This window comes from Trachinotus anak, unplaced genomic scaffold (assembly GCF_046630095.1).
Source record: "Trachinotus anak isolate AG129_WGS33_773 ecotype Australia unplaced genomic scaffold, CSIRO_AGI_Tana_v1 ptg000025l, whole genome shotgun sequence".
NCBI lineage: Eukaryota > Metazoa > Chordata > Actinopteri > Carangiformes > Carangidae > Trachinotus > Trachinotus anak.
In genome coordinates, this window is record NW_027273876.1 from 2720520 (window position 1) to 2741236 (window position 20717).

General features: G+C 42.1%; 1 protein-coding gene across 1 annotated transcript; it reads right to left on the bottom strand.

Annotated features, from left to right (window-relative positions):
* Positions 1 to 41: 41 nt before the first annotated feature.
* On the bottom strand, positions 42 to 19842 carry LOC139608311 (transmembrane protein 150A-like). Its single transcript, XM_071461931.1, has 8 exons — positions 19265 to 19842; positions 17884 to 17967; positions 14745 to 14792; positions 13995 to 14081; positions 12294 to 12361; positions 8928 to 9055; positions 2112 to 2289; positions 42 to 1205 (listed from the first exon to the last, which is right to left on the bottom strand). The coding sequence occupies exons 2-8, from the start codon at positions 17946 to 17948 to the stop codon at positions 961 to 963; spliced, it is 819 nt and encodes a 272-aa protein (XP_071318032.1). The 5' UTR covers positions 17949 to 17967; positions 19265 to 19842; the 3' UTR covers positions 42 to 960.
* Between the last annotated feature and the right edge of the window lie 875 nt (positions 19843 to 20717).

Consider the following 20717-nt stretch of genomic DNA (forward strand, 5'->3'; position numbering starts at 1 on the left):
GGCTGCTGATACACGATGAATGCAAACCACAAATAAGCAAATCTTTTTTTTTCCCATTTGCTTTATTTTGTTGTTTGCTGCTTACACTGCAGATCTTTATTTTCTGTATAGGATCAGATACAGCAGGTCCACGTCCTCCTCCGTGGTTTGGTCCCATTAAAGCTGTAACACGTCACTGTTACTGACTGTTCTCACAAAAATACATATAACAAAATATACAACAGAGCTTATTTGGACAATATGAGACAGAAAATGCGTCTGTGGAAATAAAACTTGAATTACAAGATAAACTTACAAAAACATTAAACATTTCTCAACATAGTGACAGATATTCCTGCCATTCATTCTGGGTAAAACCACAACTACACCACTTTATAATGAAACATTATTTTTGGCACATAACATCCGTCTATTCTCAAGAGTTTTTTATTTTTTGTTTTTTTGGAAAACTTCACTTTACCATTGAGGTAAAGAGCAAAAAGCTGATAATGTAACAAAACTTCCTGAGAGTGGGAACAATATGGAGCTCGATGTCCAAACGACCAAACATGAAAACAAACAGTAGCTCGGCGAGGAGCGACGTGAGGAGGAGGAGGAGGAGGAGGAGGCACTTTCAGGAGGTTTGGTCTGATGAAAGGCCAAGAAATCACAGACCCATTGTTACATTAAGAGAATTAAAACAAACACTGAGGACTGTGTGTGCGTGTGTGCATCTCTTTGCTGGCCTGTGTGTGCAGAAAGGCACTTACAATATTGTGCAATGTTTGGTGGTGTTAGCCTGTACTTTTACAAAGCAGGATAAAAGTCTGTAAAGTCTTTGGTCACTGCTGAGGAGAGCAGCTCCGGCGCCGTGGCTGTGTGCAGTAGTGAGGGTGCTGATATGCAGGATGCAGCCTCCAGGCTCCAGAGTGGTTCATGCTTTTTGCCCTTTGACCCCCAGGGGCTGCTGAAGCAGTTCAGTCACAGGATCGACAAACTCTCCGGCTGATGGTGGTTGGTGGCTCCCACCTCCGTTTTAAGCTCGGAGGCCGAGAAGCTCTGCGAGCCCACTCCTTTGGACAGGACCATCAGCGTGTCCCCCGACATGCCCCCGAACTCGAAGGCAAAAGTCCCGTAGAAGAGCATGATGAGCAAACAGTAGATCCACTCGAAGATGGCGGAGGCGTGCTGCAGGGCGAAGCTCTCCTGGCAAAAGAAAACTCCACCTGGGGTCAGAGGTTAAGGAGAAACAATGGCTGCAAAGCAGGAGTTAGAACCAGAGACCCTCCCCACAGAGTGCAGGGTCCTGGATTATCTGTAGATATCTATTTCTTTTATTTATTATTTTTGATGTATGTAAAATTATTATGTATATACCGTATATTAAAAATATCTATGATGAATTTTCATATGGTATAACATAACGTGCATATTTAATTTATATGCAAGTTTATTAAAACAGCATACATACAAATATCCTATATATGTTTATACATTTTTTCTTAATTTTAAACATCTTCCCATTCTGGTTAAGTGGTCTCAGACTTTTGGACCCTACAATATATATAATCAATATACTGACAGACTTTGGGATGGATATATATTTACATATGTCTACAATAGAAGTATACATACATAAACATACATATTTGTATGGGGCAGACACATATATGTCAGTATATGGAATTATTCCAAATTTTCAAAAGGTTCCATATATAATTTTTACAAATATGTTTTTATTTCATACGCACATATATTTTATGGAAATTCAATATATGTACATATAAAATTTGCATATGGGGATCACTTTGGGGCTGTTCAGAAAAATAAAATATGTAAAATGGATTATTGCGTCAGGAGCTTGGTGTTGTAATCAATGTCTTGACCTTTACAGATTTGACACAAAATGTGTGGCCGGGTCCAAAAGTTCAGACATGATTCAGCTCATGTAAAACAGTCTGTTCTCCAGCAGGGGGCCACGTAACATGTTCCACTTCACATGCATGAGCGCCACAGCCAACACGCCCACATGCCAGCATCATGCAAACCAACGAAACAATCTTGATTCAAAATACAAATATGGACTTTGACACCAGCAGAGACGCAGGATTTGCCTCCTGATGGAAGGATACTGAGCACCAGGGAGATCAGAGCCAGCAGCGCCATCCCCACCCGGAGGTGACCTACTCGGTACTCCTCCTGGGTCTTGGCCAGCCTGTAGGTCAGAGCCGACTGCAGACACACAAACAGCATGCTGGACGGGAAGGCCACTCCTGCCCCGACGTAGTGGAGGACTTTGGCAAAATCCACCTGGGAAACAAAGAAATAAACACACAGAACACAGTTTGTATTTACACTGAACTATTCCAGCATCACCTGAAAACCTCACGTATCCTTCATACCTGTATATCGTTACACATGAACAGCTGTAGTTTCTGTCCCTCACTGTGTTTTGGTTGCTCTTGTTATTTTTAATTTCTCCTCTTTTTTCCATTCCATATTTCTTCTTCTTTTTTTTAGCCATGCTGGTGACACACTGCATCTCTATAGAAGGAAATGTTGTTCAGTCCAGACGCTCATCTGTCTATTAGATATTAACGATGCCCTGAGAACTAATCCTGACTGGTGACCCCTGACTTTTCTCCTAAGTTTCCACTTTTCCTGAGTATTACGAAATAAATTCATAGTTTCTGAAGAATGGAGGCGACTCTGGAGATTCTTTGACTCTAAAGCTGTGAGATGAGGTTTTAATTGAAATGTCTCGACAACTATTGGATGGAAGTTCCCCTCGTGAATCACTGATGTTTCCTCAACACCACCATTTCGTTTTTGACGTTTTGGTTTGGATGGATTGCTTCAACATTTAGAGCTGCAACTAATAATCACTTCCATCATCAAATAGTCTGCTGACGTTTTCCTCGATTAATCATTTTGTCTATAAAGCATCAGAAAATAGTGAAAAAAAAAACCTTTGTAATTCCCCACAGCCCAGGGTGACGTCTTCAAGAGTCTGGCTTTGTTTGAAACTCGCATCAGATTATTTGGCATTAACAAATTAATAAAATGATTTTTTGAAATTGTTGCCAATTAACTTTTTGTCAATCAACTGATCTGGTTGGTGCAAAGGTTCCCGTCCCTGCAGGATCATAATAAAATCTTTGGTGATCAGCTCCATCCTCAGATCAACATGTTAATTTTTCCAATACTCTGGTTTATGAACCGATGACTTTCCCATCATCCTCTGCTGCTCCTTGTGTTTAGTGCTAATTAGCAAATGTTAGCATGCTAACATGCTTATCTAAGATCTGTGAGCCTTCTCGCAATTTTTTTTACTTCTTTACCCAAGATTATTGTCTCATATGCTGTATCTGACAATTGATTGATGATTGATCTGGAACTGATGAGAAGGTTCCTGCTCTTTCACGAAACCTTCATCTTATCTTGGAAACAATAATAATTTTCATCTGAGCATCATTTCTTGTGGGAACATCTGAAAACAACTCAGCTGATTAAAAAAAACCAAAACACAAATGACACACAAACACAGCAGTGCACACACGGGTCACGGTGACCTAACAATGGCATTCTGGGTAATCACTGTTACACTATCATCTGACAGAGGACAGGACAATCTGCACCAGGAAAATATCAGATGAGAGAGGAACCGGGAGAAAGAAAAAATATAATAAGACCAATTTAAAAAGGCAACGAGATCGTCTCCATTATCGCCTGTGATGAGAGGAGACGACACAGTGTCAGCTCGAACTCAGCAGCTGATCAACCAACGACCTGTTAACGTAACGAGCTCATCCGGTTTCAGCGTCACAGACTGAGGAGGTGAAGTGCATCTCCTCTGCAATTATAGTTTTCAAAATAGTTCCTGTATTCTGCACACACACACACACACACACACACATATTTTCGAATGCAGCAGCTGGTATGATGACAACACATCCTGCAGATGGAGTGAGGGGAATGACAGAGGAACATCACAGCTGTTTAAGTGGTGTAATTGCAGGGAAGACTCACAGAGAAGTCGCTGCTCTCTGATTTATACGTATCTACAAAATCTCACTACAATCCAATGCAACATGGACTCAATTGTTCACCATTTCCTCGGTTTTCACACCACAAGGAGGTTCGTCTGCAGACATCATGGAGAGAGTGGGAAGTTTAAAGTGCTAATAAAAGTCTTTAGTGCTGTTGTGCTTGTTTCTGCTACGTGGCTGTTTCTGAAGAGCTGCTGCTCAGAGTTCAGGCATCGAACAGCCTCAGGACGTGTTCTGCTCCTCAGGAGAGACGTCCTGCACTTAAACCTCTGGAACCTCCTTCCTGAGGGATGGAGGGTGAGAGCAGTGGTCGGTCTCCCTCTGCACCTCGGGTCTAGTACGTGGTGGCAGATACATGGAGGAGACAGAGGGAGGGACACAGCCAATTATCTTCGATGCTGTGTGAACAGTGTCCCCTCTCAAGGACGGCTGTATTACTGCACCACACTGTGACTGAGAAGACAAGGACACTCTCCATGAATTTATTATATACTCTAATAAGAAAAAATACAAATGCTAATTTCAATTCACTAACCTTCCTCAAATTCACATTAATATTTGTTACTAGAGACCTCACACTCCAGATCAGTGGTTCTCAACCTTTTCCGACTCATGGCCCAAATCCGACCCTGTAACATTACGGAGGACAAATGATGCCTTCTCACAACATGTTTTATTTTAATGATAGTGATCAAATATTTTAAATATTTATAATTTATATTTTTAATTTTTTTTATTATTACATTTTTTTCACCAAAATGTTACTGTTTTGCAATTTGACCGTGGCTCACCTGCAGAACCTTCACAGCCACTGATCTAGATAAATATTGTATCTGCATCTTCACTAAAAAGAATTTAACTACCTTATCTAACATCTAATATTATTTATTTTTTTTATTTATTTTTGCAGAGGAGCCACATTTTATATTCAAATTTTATTCAGTTTTGAAGAAATGTAAATAAAATGATGCACATGACACCTGGAATATTTTAATTTGACGGAATAAAATTCTGGGTTTGAATATTTCATGGAAAAGTTGGAACTAAAGCTTCAATGATTGTTTGATTATGTTATGTTATTATGTTAGTTGACAAGCAGAAAATAAACCAGCGATAAGTTTGATCATTTATCAAGAACTCTGCTCCCAGCCTCTTCTCCTCCAGCTATCTTATTCAGACCTCTACTTCAACATCAACACTTCATCTCCGAGATGTAAACATCGGCCCTCGTGTTTATCAGTCAGTACAGCGCACGTTTATACAGCAACATCACCGACTCTACGCCATGTTTACTCTGAGGCAAACACTGAGCTTCATTATGTAAGATGGAGCACAGACTGGGAGGAGGGCGCCGCAGCCAATCACCAAAAAAGAAGAGGCCCGCCCCCTTAACCGCTAGTGTGTGGACTGGATGAAGGACCCTCAGACTGGATGTAGCTGAAGGGGCCCAGACGTGTGCAGATAGAGCCAGAGGAATCTGAGACGGCAGCCTCACAACCGCACAGAGGAGAGGGCCTCCCAACAATACTGACCTTCAGCAACACACACGTGACTGAGGATAAACACATATCACACAGTAGCTCTGATGGATGTTACATCACACACAGAAAAACACGTGGAAGAAGCATTCAGAAATTTAACTTAAAGCTCCACAGTCTAAAGGTAGATGTCCATGTGTTTGTGATTATAAAGCAGGTCTAGGTTCTATATTAATACTGTGAAAGGATCAAAGCCTCAGTCCACAGAGAAATGCACACAGCCTGTATTCAGAAACTGAGCCTTAAAACCAGCCGTCAGGACTTCTGCAACTTTGTGATGTCACAACAAAGCAAAACAAAGCCTGGACCCACCATCCTGTTTTTGGTGTTTTAACTTCATTAACAACACAACACCAACACATCACTTCACAACCTTCCCTTTTTCTGAAATACCGAAGGATTTTAGTCCAAATTTGACTCATGTTCAACACTGACTGACTAAGCTACAGCAGTAGGCTACAATCCTTTTCCTGTGTGGCCAGAAAACAGTCAGCCAATCAGAGAGAAGCCTGAGAGAGGAGATGTGAAACTACACTAAGGTGGTTTTTGGTTCTTAAAACAACAATATATCTTCTGATGGTGATCAACACTTTAAATAAAACACTGGAAAAGTGTAGAATATGTGACCTTTAAACCTGCAATAATAACTGATGTTTATTTATCAAAGGACAATGTGAAACTTGTCGCTCGTAGTGATTAAACTACAGAGCTGCATATGAAGCTTCCCTCAGCTTTATGTAGCTTAAAGTGAGTTTCAGCTCGTTGTTGATCCGTCCAGTAAACAAGGAAACATACTCAGTTTCATTCCAACAGCGCACATGTCCAAACACATAAATGTCACTGTAAATGTGAAAAGCTGAACACAAGCTACATTCCTGGTAAAAAGCTCCACAGTCACAACATGTTCAGGTCCGGAGTCAGCGCAGCCACCACCTGAGGCCATGAAAACTCTCAGCACTGAAGGGAGGTGTGCAGTAATGATCTGCCTGTGCATGTGTGTGCCTGTGCATCCAGGTTGTTCCTGTGCATTTAGTGTAAAAGCCTGTGTGCACAAGCAAGTGCTGCAGCTCCTCTTCCTCACAGTGCTACAATCTTCATCACAACCTACGGCAGAGTTACAACTATTCAAAATCAGCTTATTCTCATCTTTTCAAAATAAGTGCGTCCTGAAACTGAACTACCGAGGGCAGGAACTCAGAAGCACAACATGCAGACAAAACGTCTTGTTTTTTTGTACGCTACCACAGAGAGCCTGCCAGACGATTTCCAGACAGAACAAACACAGCATCAAAGGAAATTTGCTTGGACGGTCTATAAAGTGATGAGAGGCTGCAGGAGAGAAGAACATCAGAGAGGCTCAGCAGCCGCGACACAGCCGAGCGTTTTCCAACCAGCAGGAACAACACTCATGTATGTGCACTAAGGAGACGGCCGATCCTTCATCAGTGACATAATCCAGCAGATTATTTCACTTAAATGACATATTTTTAGTGTTAAATTAAATTCAGATTGGTAATGAAGATGCGAAGGGGCAAATCCAGCATTTTTTTTTCTTTTCTTCTACACTTTTGTCAGTTTCTCAGGAAATAATGTTTGGATCTTGATGTAAAAAAACCAGACATATTTATGATGTTGAGATCTATGACTTTGTGCAGTTTGGTGCAGATCCAGATGATAACCTGGCCTTGGTGGAGGTTTAGGCTCGATTGAACTGTGTGGTCCTGTTTCATTTATGTGCCTGATGACTTTATGGTGCCGTCCTGGTCCTGGTCTCCTTCGCAAAAGAGGTTTCTGACTCCCATCTGGCCGTCACCCTCCCCTCTGAATTTCTATTTCGTTCATACCAGTGATGATGGTGGCACCAGGAAAAAAAAGATGCACAGATTCACCAACATCAACAACGACAGGGCCCGCTGTTATCTGTAACCATAGCAACCTATAATCTGGAAGTAAAGCTTAAAATGCATTCCTGTCTGTGGGTGCAGCTTTTATCCGTCTGTCAGCCCACGTTACCTCCACACTGTTTATGTTAGACCACACAGACCCTCTGCTTCCTGTTGCCATGGCACTGACCCATAAATCATGTAAAGTCTTACTTCAGCAGAAACACTGAATGAAGTCTCTGTGCAAGAAGAAAAACATCAAATGAGGAATAATTTGATATTTTTAACCTTGTATTTAGCTCCAGTAGAAGCAGGGAGAAGTACAGAAATTCATTGGTATCTTTAAATCTCTTTTTTAAAGTATAAAGGCCACGTTATGCTGCCACAATAACAAAATCCCCCGCTGACTGTTATTAAACCAGATCTGGACACTCTGCAGGAAAGATCAAACGTCCACCTCGATTTTCTGACAAAGATTTACAATCGCCGGAGGCCGAGATAATCACAGCAGTGAGATAGCATCTCTGTGTGTGTGAATACCTTTTGGAAATTATGTAAGAAATTATGTAACTTACATTTTGAAAGTGCTGCATTTTTGGCAAGGGTAAAAAATTCAGGTGATTGTTTTTATAAAATCATTCCATGACTGTTGTTTTTCTCTGTGTGCTCCAACTTAAAAAAGAAACATCGATTCTTCGTACGTCACTGCAGTTTATTTTCTTTGTGCCATAATTTTCTCTCATTTCCACCTTTGGGTCTCTGATTATTTATCTCTGATTCTGTGGTGAACGACTGAGACAAACCAGAAAAACAAAACACTGCTTTTCTATAAGAAATATTTCATCAAGTCTTTAGGGCAAAAATTAACAGGCAGGCTACACATGGTCATAAGAGACAGAAAAACCAGGACTTCTGCAATTATCCTGTTAATTTGAGGCTAATTGATTAACAGAAAATTATTTAGTGATCAGACAGATAACAAAATAAGAGTCGACATTCATGCCAGCGGCTCTGTGAGGCTGCGGTTTGAGCTGAGCTCAGTGTTTGGCAGGTGTAGTGTTTACCATGTTCACCAGGTCAGTGCAGTGTGTTATGGTGCCAACATGAGCTGAGATAACTGGTTAGTGATGAGAGGTGAGCTGCACAACACTGAACTTTTTTGGGTGCAGCTCTGACAATAATGCGACGGTATTTGGTCACAATGGACAAACAAAAATTATGAGCTAATGATGGAAAGAGGAAAAATTTAGCGACGACCAAAGTTTTTATGATTCATCCAATGACAAAGAGATTTCACTAAAAATCACAAGTGGAAAAATCACCAGATTTATTTGGATTCATCCTCCGGAGACAATGAATGTGTGTTTGAAATCTCATGACAATGAATCTAATGGGACCTTTCTCTATTATTTGTTGGTGAATCACATTCATCCTGTCATTGTTGTTCCTGTGTGTGTGTGTGAGCTGATGAAACTCACCTGGAAGTTTCCCACCATGATGAGACCAGCGGCACAGATCCACCCGGTGGAGAGTCCGGCCGTGTTCAGGACACAGTTCTGGTGTTTCTCGATCACGTGGGCGTAACGCAGCAGACCGATCAGCATCACTGCAGGAACAGAGACAGACGGACGTAAAGAGGAGGCACTGAGAGATGAGGATGGATCCAGATGTTTAACCACATTGGCCCAAACGTGGTCTCTTCCAGGAACTGTGCCCACGCCGCAAACTGTAACTGAGGTGTTTATAGTTTAGGTCCTTTCCTGCTTTCTGCAGAACGACTTCTTTCTCTAAACAGTGGGAAAACCACCTCAGGCTTCCTGCTGTGGACTCACGTTTTACACACAGTCCAACATTCATCTTCCCTGTTTACTCAAAAATGATCTTTGTTTTTTTTTCCACAATGACAGTGATTCCCTCTGGATACAAAGGTCTAATCTCGACTGTTTTCCTCAATTTTGTCTCTCCACTGATTCACAGTTTATTCTGAACCACTGTAACCTCTGTCAGAGAAGCTCATCTTCCCCTCTGCAAACTTCTCCTGTTTGCTATCAGCAGTAGTTTCACAAGATTTGCCTGCATTTGCTCCAGGTTTTGGCCGGAGAATATCAGATCCCCCTGAATCACCTGAGGCCGGGGCTGTGTGCTCAGTCACAGTCCAGCCTCTTCTGAACAGGTCTTTTAACTAGTGGTTGGTTGTGTTTATTGAATTTGCCGTGCACTTTGTTATTGTTGCCAAATTGGTGGAAATATTTTCTTCATTTGCAGGTGTTTTTCTAGTTGCAGTGTATTGAGCTCTCAGGGCCACCGTACTTTTACATCCTGTGTTATTTAGAATTGGTGTAATTTGTTTATTGATCAAACTCGCGTTTCATCATCTGAAGATGCTACAGGCTGAGATCTCCACCCTCCTCTTTAATATCAGGCTGGTGAAGCAGCATCAGAGTCTCCTCCTGACCTGAGGAGCGACGATGCTGCAGATCTCTGTGTGAGCAGGTTCCTGACGTCTGTTTACTGAGCGGCTCCGTCAGAGCCTCACAGCAGTTTCACGCCGCTGCGACATCTGCTGCTCATCACGCCGCAAAACTGTTTCGATGCTCGTGTTGTGCACCAGCGGTGAGCACGGCGGTCAGTTTTTGATCGTGGAGCCTACGCAGCAATAAGGCTCCATGTTTTGGGATCATGGGTTATCTGCCTGCAGCACAGCGAGGGAGCAACTGTCAGATCCTCTACAATCACCATTCTTCTCATCTCCACTCACACCGCACCTCCAGCTTAAACAAACGGCCTCAACATAAACTGTGTATTGTTTATGAGAGGGGAAGAAAAAAAGAGGAAAGCTTTTGATGCTGGGGAAATTTCCAGAGTCTGAGCTTGCACACACATTAAGACCGTGGCTCTCATTAAGAGCTGATCCAAAGAAAATTTACCCAACATCATTTCTTTATTCTACAGCTTCTGCAGAAGTCTTGGCCTGTGTCTTGGTTTTGTGAAGTCATGGAGGATGACAGGACGCTTGTAGGATAAATACCACACACAGAAAAAAAAAAAAAAAGCTGGGCTGTGACAGGTTAATGGGCTCGTTAAACAAACTCCAGAATTTTCTCAGTAAAACTATAAGAACCAGGTGTGTTCTGGTGAGAGGTCGAACAAATGACACTGAGAGCAAACACGCAGCTTCAGTCAAAGGTTGTAGCAGTTATCGCAACCCAGAGCGAGCCACAGATACAGGGTCGTGCACTATGTTTCTTCAGAATTAACAGCATTGTTCAGTGTTCAGCTCCCGTCCTGTTGCTCTGATGGGAGTCTGCTGCCAGCAGCGTGTCCTGCTGAGGTGAGCCTACGTGATACGCAGCACTTCCCCATATTCATCCACCAAACCCTGTTCCTCCGAAACAGCACATCAAAACGTCAGACGGCGCTGCTCAAACAAACAGACCCACATGCAAACTCACAAACACTGACTCATCAAAGCTGCTGCCTAATAATCACGACCGTGCCACCCTTCTCCCTATCAGCGGAGTTTCCTTTTCAGACACTAACACTAGAGTGAACAAGATGAATAGTTGAGTGTGAAGAGTAAAGAGCACAGACGGGATCACAGTGTTATTTTCCATGGATGTTTCGCTCACGTCCCATTAAGATCGGAGAGTTAAGAAGCTGTCGTCATAACTGACATAGGCCTCCTGTCAGTGACAGAATTCCTGACGGTCCAGACCAGAATCAGAGACTAGCAGACGTTTCAGAACAGTTGGTGTAGTTAGCATCTTTTATTTGTTTATGTTGTTTGTTAGCTTGTAACTGGCAGTGGCTGACACAGTGTTAGTGGTTGTGCTAATGCTAGTTCTGGCTCTCTGTACTGACAAGGTTTCAGGTTTATTTTGCCCCGCCCCTCGTCCCTTAAAGTTGACATGACTGGTTCCTTAGTTCTATGACATATGAATCCCTGACTCTCTGAATCTGTTTTTATGAGTCTGTCATTGGTTCACTGCAGTTCGAGGTGGAAGCACTGACGCTAACAAGGTTAAAAACTTGATTTTTATTGAAGGGGAACATTGCAGCCACTCTATCACGGTCAACTCCACTTTGCAATCTGGCTGTTGAGAGCAGCTATGGACACTTTTGATTTCTAATACGATGGCCCAACACATCATGCAAAGTAGTTCTGTTCAAGCATAACTCGACTCCTAGTTAAAACTTTGCTGAACAACCTCAAAGCAGTGAGCGTCCCTGCAGCTCCTGCAGCTGCCTGAGAGAATCCAGCCGCTGTCTCCAGTGGAGATAACGCTCCTGCTCTTTACAGTGTAGGTGTTAGAGACCTGTAGTCCTCCACGTTAAGATCTCAGTAGAGCAAATCTTACTATGGTGAGTACCTAGAGTGCAAATTCTCAGAAACTTTAAATAGCAAATAGAGGGGGAAAAAATCAATAGTTACTCTGCACACTGGGCAATGAACCCTGGGTAAACCACCCAAAAATAGAGGGTTCAAAGCAGGACTGGTTCACAGTGGAGCAGAGCAGCTGCCCTCATGGTCAGGGGGTGAGTGCTCGTGGGTCATTTGAGGCATAAAATGCACCATTCATGCCACAGAGTAAATTTTCTCCTTGGTGAGAGAGGGGGGAGTGAGGAGGCAGTGGATTCCGGGGAACAGAGACTTGGCTGGAGCCACTACAGCTGAAAAAACAAGTCTGAGGTCTTGAGCGTACAGAGCCCTGTTCAACCAAGAGCAGCATGTCGGGTAAATGTGTGTGAAGATGTATAAAAACAGCACGAGTGGTGTGTCCTGTACACACGCACGTCTAAAAGTGCACCTGACTGAGGGCTTTTAAATAAACCCTGATACTCACTCAGAAAGGAGCCGGTGCTGCATATGAGGCTGAAGAAGCAGCTTTCAGGTGGCAGCGTTCCACATTTACTGCAAAGAAAACAGAGAGGAGAGGAGGGTAGTTAGTCTGGGCTGGCTTCCAGGCTCAGTGGGATAAAGTTCAGTCAGGTTCTCAGAGTTCAGATCAGATCCTGTATTTGCCCCCTTTTGGATTTTGCTCCTATGTTTTTTACGGTGCAGTTGTCTCAGCCAGGAATGGCTTAAAAATAGTCATGAAAAAGCACAAAGACCTTATATGTGTCTATAGTTAGTCTGTGGTATCAAAACCATGCCAGCGCTTTTTTTTTTCTTACAGAGCAGTTTAGCTTTTAGAGAAATGATTGTCTATAAATGGAGAGCGACAGTCTTGGTGGGAGGTCGAGGAAAGAACGACACTCACATCTTCATCTGCAGATCAAAAGCTGCATGAAAAAACTAAAAATTAACTAAAAGGAAAATAACACCAACGTTGTCCCGTAATCAAATCACGACGTCTTTAGCAGATTTTATTTTAGTTGCATCTGCAGAAACAAGAGCTGCAAGTTTGTCCTGTTTGCATTTTGCGTCTCAGTGTGACGACATTTCAAAGAGCGGCGACGGATCTGCTGCACACAACAAAAGCTCCTCTTCCTGTCGGGGTGAAGAGGTCACACCCCCCCACCACACCCCTGACTGCGAGCCTCTGTCAGGCAAGTGTGGACTTATCTCACAACAACTCACAACTCTGCAGCTGCTCATCAACAATCCAGTAACAGCAAAACATGTTTTAATTATTCTGCGGTTGCAGAACTTTATACATTTTTACTACTTGATCACTGTGGGTTTTGTTTGGTCTCTCTTCATGTGTACGTTCATCTGACAGCTTCCAGTTCAGTGACACAGAAACGTTACAGGTCAGACTGGCGTCGTATCATTCAAGTTAAAGTCCGTCACTGTCAGGTCTCATCCAGCATCGTAGGCTCTGTTTTCATGCTTTCACATCTTTTGTTGTTTTACTTCCTGTTTTATTTTGTGTTTCTCACCTCTCTTCTCGTTTCAGATCCCCGCTTCCTGCCCTCGTGTGATCAGTCCAGTTCCCTGTGCCAGTTTGTCTTCGTCCCAGGAGTCAAATGTGTTTAGTGTTCTTTCTTTTCTAGTGTTTTTGACCTCGTCTTTGCTTTTTCCTGCTTTTGGTCTTATACCAAACCGTCCTCCAGCTCTGTGTTTTGTCATTGTCCAAAGATATTCCAGGAACAAATGCATTTTATCCCAGCTTTTCTCTCTAAACACAGGGGGTACTGTGTGTGCACAGTGTGTAAAACATAATGTGCTCTCACATTTTCCTGCTGCTGTTTCAACAAAAGAGGAAAAACAACAAAACCAGGCGTAGTAGAACTCATAAAAATGACTGATGGAAACCGCAGACCGCTGCTATTTATCGTCATTCGATATCTGTGGTCACGTCTTGTGTACAGTGTGTGCTCTGTGGCGCTTGAATGAAATTATTATTGGTCTGAGAGCAGAAAGAGGATCCTCAGTCAGTTTCGTTGGTGATTTACCACTGTGGTTTCAAGAACTCGCACCAGTTCCAGCGGCTGAATGTCAACACTGGTGATTGTTTGATTCACTGCAGATCACACGCAGCAGCAGTTTTGTTGAATGACTCAGTGACTCCTGCAGCATCTGCAGAGGTGATAACACTGACCTGATGAGGGGTATGTTGTCCAGGGTGCAGCACAGCACAGGACCCCTCTGCAGTGGAAGCTGCTCCTCACAGGACTCATTATAAAGCCTGTGAACACACACGTGGACATTAACCTCAGTCTGCACACAGATACTGGATGTGTGATTACAGAGACTTTAGAAAAAGAGAGTGGCTGCTCCTTTGTTTAAACACTCATTTGGATCCAGCTGGAATCAATGAAACTCACTCATCTTTAAAATAGTTCAAAGTTTAAAGAGTAATCCCCCATTTCAGGTCAAATTTTTACTTTTACCCACTAAGAGCCGCCTCAATGGTTCATAATAAAGTAAGCAAACTCTGTTAATGGTTTGAGCATCAATGTTGACATGTGGGACACAGCAGCTCCTGATCTACGCAGACAACAGTAGAAAATTAACCCAGAGTCTTTTCAGGTGAGAGGTCTCTTAAATAACAGTTAAAAGCTCGGCTGTGTGTTGTTCTGGTTAGAAAACTGTGGAGTTTTCACAATATAATAATCCTCACATCAGAATTCATTAACCAATAAAAACCTGAGACATGTTGCTGTTTTATGAGGATTTTTAAAATGTATTTAAAGGTCCAATATTTTACTCTTTTCCAATGTTTTATTTGAAGTTTTGACAATCATAAGAAGATATATGTGAGTCAGTTGTGCCTGTGTGTGTGTGTGTGTGTGTGTGTGTGTGTGTGTGTGTGTGTGTGTGTGTGTGTGTGTGTGTGTGTGTGCTGTACCAGTTGTGCACAGGGCAGACGTGCTGGTTGTACAGGGCCATGGCATATCTGTAAAGTTAAAGCAGAGAAGATGAAGTGAAGAGTCAGTTGAACAAGATAATATTGTGATCTGGTCTGGACTCAGTGTCACCATCACACAACTTCTCTAATGTTTGGTAAAAACTGAACGAGCCACACTGGGACTGAAGTTCTGCACCATCACATGAAGTACAACATATCTTTTCACCAACAAATGCGTCATATGAGTTACCACAGTGTTGCCTTCACTGACCTGTGTTCGTCATACATGTTCTGCGCGCAGAGGCTGCTGGCTGTATTTTAACCTGCGCTCTGACGTCAGAGGAGCCGCTGCTGCTTTAAAATCCCTTAAACCTGTCGACTACACGCTGGCCTCAGACCTGAGATAATTCATTACACACACAAACACAGTGTGAATCTCAGTTTAAGACTCTGGCTGAGGCCCAGAGGAGGAGGGACACAGCAGAAAATGTCCAGAGCAGCACGGCTCAGTGGAGGGTTAACATTGGTCTGTTGGTCCGGACTGAAATATCTCATCAACTATCTGATGGATTTCTATGAAATTTCCCACGGACCTTCATGGTTCTCAGAGAGTGAATCCTACTGACTTCAGTCTTGTGGTTTTGTGTGAAAAAGTTCACCAAATACTCTGGAGTGCCATTAACTTTGGTACAGATGTTCATGTTTCCCTCAAAATGATTTATAAAAACTTTTGTGATCTTTTTGTGACTTTTCATCCAACGCCATCATCAGGTCAAAATTTAAGTTTGTTGAATACCTGCAAAACTAATGTTTACATGCTAACATACTGAACGTTAAAGCTGGAGAACATAAAAGATTATAAAGAGCTGAAGTGTCTCAGTTATGTCTCAGACATAAGAAAACCAAACAGAACCTGACTATTTAAAGACTATTTAAAGGTCCCACATAATATAAATGTAGATGTCCATGTGTTTGTGATTATAAAGCAGGTCTAGGTTCTATATTAATACAGTGAAAGGATCAAAGCCTCAGTCCACAGAGAAATGCACACAGCCTGTATTCAGAAACTGAGCCTTAAAACCAGCTGTCAGGACTTCTGGAACTTTGTGATGTCACAACAAAGCAGCCACAAAGCAGCCCCAAGCCCCGCCCACCTGGACCCACCATCCAACCTTACAGGATTTGGTTTTTCTGAGTGTTCACCTGCAATCTGCTATATTTTATTGGATCACTCAGAAAAAAAATAAAGTTTTATGGATATGGACAAAACAAAGACACGATAAGATAAGTGGCCACATTGTCGCACTTTTCCAACATTTTCTTAGGAAATGTAGTTTTTTTCTATTTTCACACAGCATTCGTTGTTTAACCTTGTTGCAATCATGATGGTTTATCAACAGCTGTAGTGGAGCTCAAACTAAACTTCAGGAACATGCATCATTTTTCCAGAAAGGTCAATGACAGAAATGCTGCACAGGTGATTACACTTTGTTACAGGAGGCAGTGGGACAATTGGACATGTGATAGTTGGAGTGTCTCCATTGATCACTGATAACAAAGGGACACACAGATCAGAAGAATTGATCTACTTTCGCCTGAGCAAACAGTGATCACAGCACTTCGGTCTGAACTAGTTTGATATAAACTATTTACTTGGATTTGGATCAAATGTCAAACATGGACTTTTATTATTGCAGACACATCCCCTCATTATTTCCCACAAAACCTTCACAAGCCACATTTTTGTTTCTGGGTCAACAAAAGCTCACAGAGATCTGAAGCAGGCAGGTGTTGACATGTATGAAAAACAACAGGACTGACAGAATGAGGGGGATCACAGGCTCCTCTCTGACAGGGGACTCTTTGGAGACCTGCTGTGAAAAATTCCTGCGTCCACTTTTACGAAGGTGTGAAAAGCTTGTCCCAGAGCAGACTGTGTCAGTCCACTCACACCACGGAGGGAGAGGAAGAAGAAGAGAAACAGAGACCAGCTTAACTTAAACTTAAAGGTCCCATATTTCACTCTTGTCCTGTGTTTTATCTGAAGTGTTGATCTCCATCAGAAGATATTTTTGTGGTTTTAAGAACCAAAAACATCTCAGTGTAGTTTTACATCTCCTCTCTCAGGCCTCTCTCTTACCCATCAGAAACACTGATCTGATATAGACCCTATCACCACCTCTCTTCTCCCACAATGCTCTCTGACTCTTCGACCTCCCAGGTGAGCGGAGGTGTATCTCTATCTCCAGAAAGTCAACCAGATGAGCAGAGAAATCCAAACTCACATTATCTCCTTTACTTTTTCGTGTCAGCAGGCATCTGATCATCTGATATTTTTCAGTTCTTTTTTGACAGTTTTCTTTACCTATTTATGTCAGTTTTTTTTCCTGCCTTATTAAATGAGCTATTTGTAAGCTCTGCTATTGCTACATAGCCAATGTTAGCAAGAAATGTTGTGAGTTCAGCATCAAACTTCACTCCTTTACTCAGCAGCTGAGTCCAGTGGTGGAAACAACACCAATGTTAACTTCTGTCTCTATCAGGTCCTTTGCTAACTAACATGCTAACTAATGTGAGCTTCAGAGATGAAGAGACCTTTACACAGAGCCAAGCTAACCATTTCCCCCTGTTTCCAGTCTTTATGCTAAGCTAAGCTAACTGGCTACTGGCTGTACCTTCATATTTAGACATGAGAGTGGTCTCAACCTTCTCATCTGACTCTCAAAACTCTCAAACTCTTCCTTTAAGGATGCTTCCGTACTCTTGTCTTCACTAACACTGAAGCAGGTCCCAGCACCTGTTCACTGGGACTGATGGAGTGACACATGTTGAACGGCTCTGTCCGCTCATTTGCACCATAGAAGAAGAAGCTCTGACTGAATGTCGCTGCCATGTGAACAAGTGACTCAGTTTAACACACAGGGACAAGCCAGAAGGAATTTCAAGGATGATAGTCCTCCCTGTCGCTGCTTTCCTTCCAAAAAAGGACATGGTTTTACACATATGACCTTTGCACGGACAGTTGAGGTCATCAGGTGTTTATGAACACACGCAGCACTTTGTACCTCAAAGTTTGTCCACAAATGAAAGACAGCCAATGTTGTCGTGCACGGTATTTACACAAGTCAGAGGTACTCACACGACCCATATTCCAGTGATGGTGAAGACGGGCAGGCTGACAGGAAGGATCATCCAAACGGACATGATGACCACCTGGAGGTCTCTACGGTAAAAAACAACAGACACCAGACTTTTACAAGTTCACCAGCGTTGTATCATCACCTCCTGCTGGGGGGGGGGGGGGGGGGGGGGGCTCCACTCGGAAAAACCGAAATAATGAAGGTCTTAAACAGTGGATTCTGACTCAGGGACCAGACCTTGAGACCAGGTCTTGTGATAAAGGAGGGTCCTGGGTCCTGGTAATGTCAGTGGGTGATGTGTTGATGGATCATCTGACCATTTTTAGAAGTATTTAAACTTTTTTGACAAACCTTCAGTCATCTTACATCTTACAGCCAAGTTGTTTCTTTGTGTTTAAATGCACATATTATGTCAAGTTTACAGTACAGATGCCTTTTGTACATTACATGCAAAGATAATGAGAAATTCTCTTCTCAAGTTGTCAAAGAAACTGATTCATGTCTGTGATTTGTTCATTTTGTCTGGTTAACAGTCAAAAAACACTACATTTAACTTAAAGTGGGACAAAGAAACAAAAACTCATTTTTGAGAAGCAGATTTTTGTTGGTTTTTGACTTTGATAAATTATTTCCTTTGTTGATCATCAAACCTGTCATACATCAACTTTCTGAAATCTTCTGCTGATTTCTGCTCGATTCATCGATTCATCAATTCATCATTTGGTCCATAAAATATTGGAAAACTGGGAGGGGGGGGGGGGGGGGGGTTACTTGTTGAATTGGCTTGTTTTTCTTCAACCAACACCAGGAAACTTTCAGTTTATTGTTACTTAAGACAAAGAAAAGCAGCAAATATTCACATCAGAGAAACTAGAATGAAAAGTAATTTTAGGATATTTCTGCTTGGAAAACTACTTTAAATTCATCCATCATCAAATAGAGTTGCTGTGATTCTGACAGTCACTGAACTGAATGATCGGCTTTTCCTTTCACTCAGTATAAAGCTACATCTGCATGATTAAGTGGATAAAATGTCAAGTAATGACAACTTCTTTATGCAAACTGATTTATTAAAAAACACCAAATATTAAATCTACTGTTGTAAAAACTATTTGAGAAGCTGTAACTTTATGTAAAGTAGTTTTACTTGATAAATTACTTAATTAACTGAATATCAAACCTGTGATTGTTTTTTTAAACCTTCTAATAGACTTTATCTCTTTTGATAACACTGGTATTAGCCCACTTTGTTTTTATCACTGGTCCAGACCAGGTCCAGACCAGATCCGGATCTGGTCTGGATCTGGTCTGGACCTGGTCTGGATCTGGTCTGGATCTGGTCTGGATCTGGTCCGGACCTGGTCTGGACCTGGTCTTTACCTCTGGGTTCCTCAGTGAAAACGCTTCAGTCTCTGTCTCTCATCTCAGTTCCTCCAAACTCAAGGCACAGTTGTGAGAAGTCGCTGCGGCTCCGAGCTGCTGTGTCTGAGCTGCGTTCATGGTCCAGATGTGACAGATGTGATGATGATGATGATGATGATGATGATGCTGATGAAGATGCAGATTTATCCCAGCAGGGTCGCTTCCCCGTCTTCATTCATCCCTCTCTCCTGACTCTGCTCCATCTGCAGCCTGGTTGTAATGATCCGCGGTGGAAGGAGCAGCAGGAGTCACTAACTTTTAACTCCTCCCAGCACAGACTCTGACCCCCCCACCTCCACCTCCCCTCCCCCTCCCCCTCCCCTTATGATTATTTGACGGTGTGCTGGTTGAGACCATGTTTTCATCCCTCTGGAGAGTCAGAGGGAGTCCTGTGAGGCCTCGGTTGACTCTCCACACTGTTGCTGCGGCCTCTGTGGGATCAGTGTAGCTGCTGCAGATGTTTGTTGTGCTGCTCTCCGGTCGTTGTGTTCTCCGTCTAGTTCCTGGAAGCTGATAAATGCAGCCTGTGTGAGTGTAATCTGGGAGATTGTATGTCAGGGTTTTTTCTTTAACAGCTCGAAATGTTTTCCGAGAAAGCGGCCGTGCTGCCTTCAGGTGCCCTTTGTAATCTTCAGTTTCAGGTGTACCGTGAGACTGGGAAACTCTGCAGTAATTAAGTACATTTACTTAAGTACATGTACTTTACATTGAGACTTCTTCTCTGCTACATTTCAAGGGGACGTATTTTACTTTTTACCCCACTGCATTTGTTTATATACAGTTTATATTTCATTTTCAGATCAAGATTTTACATAAAAAACACAATAATCTTATCAAATCAGACACATTGCTAAAGAACCAGTTGTTTTCATGGTTTCTTGCAGAGCCAGACCTACCTGTGTCTCCTTGTCATGATTCAGATTAAGTTTCATTTCACATGGTTTCATTTCAATAACTGTTTGAGAGCAAAGAGAAAAAACTGTCAAATTGTTTTATCAAAAACCAAAAATAAGATAAAAGTACAAAATGCATCAGAAAATAGTTGTTGTTTTTTAAATCTTTTTTTCTCTTTAAGATTCATCCTGTGACTCTTTGTAGACAGGTCTCAGAAGTTTATGCTGTAATGTTAGTGCTAATACCTACATACCTGTACCTGCACTGAGTAGATCTGGATTAACAGCTGTTTTAATGTCCCCTTTTTTATTCACTAACCAATTTCATCCTCATCTCTTATTGTTGCTGCACTTTTACAACAATGTAAATTACAGGTAAGCAACACTGCAATTTAAAATAATGCATTTCAAATAAAAGACCTGAATTCACAAAATAGATTCAGTAAAATTAAGTATTTTCAGAAAATTTTACATAAACCAACATACAAACAACATTTTACTGCTGTAGCTGGTTGAAG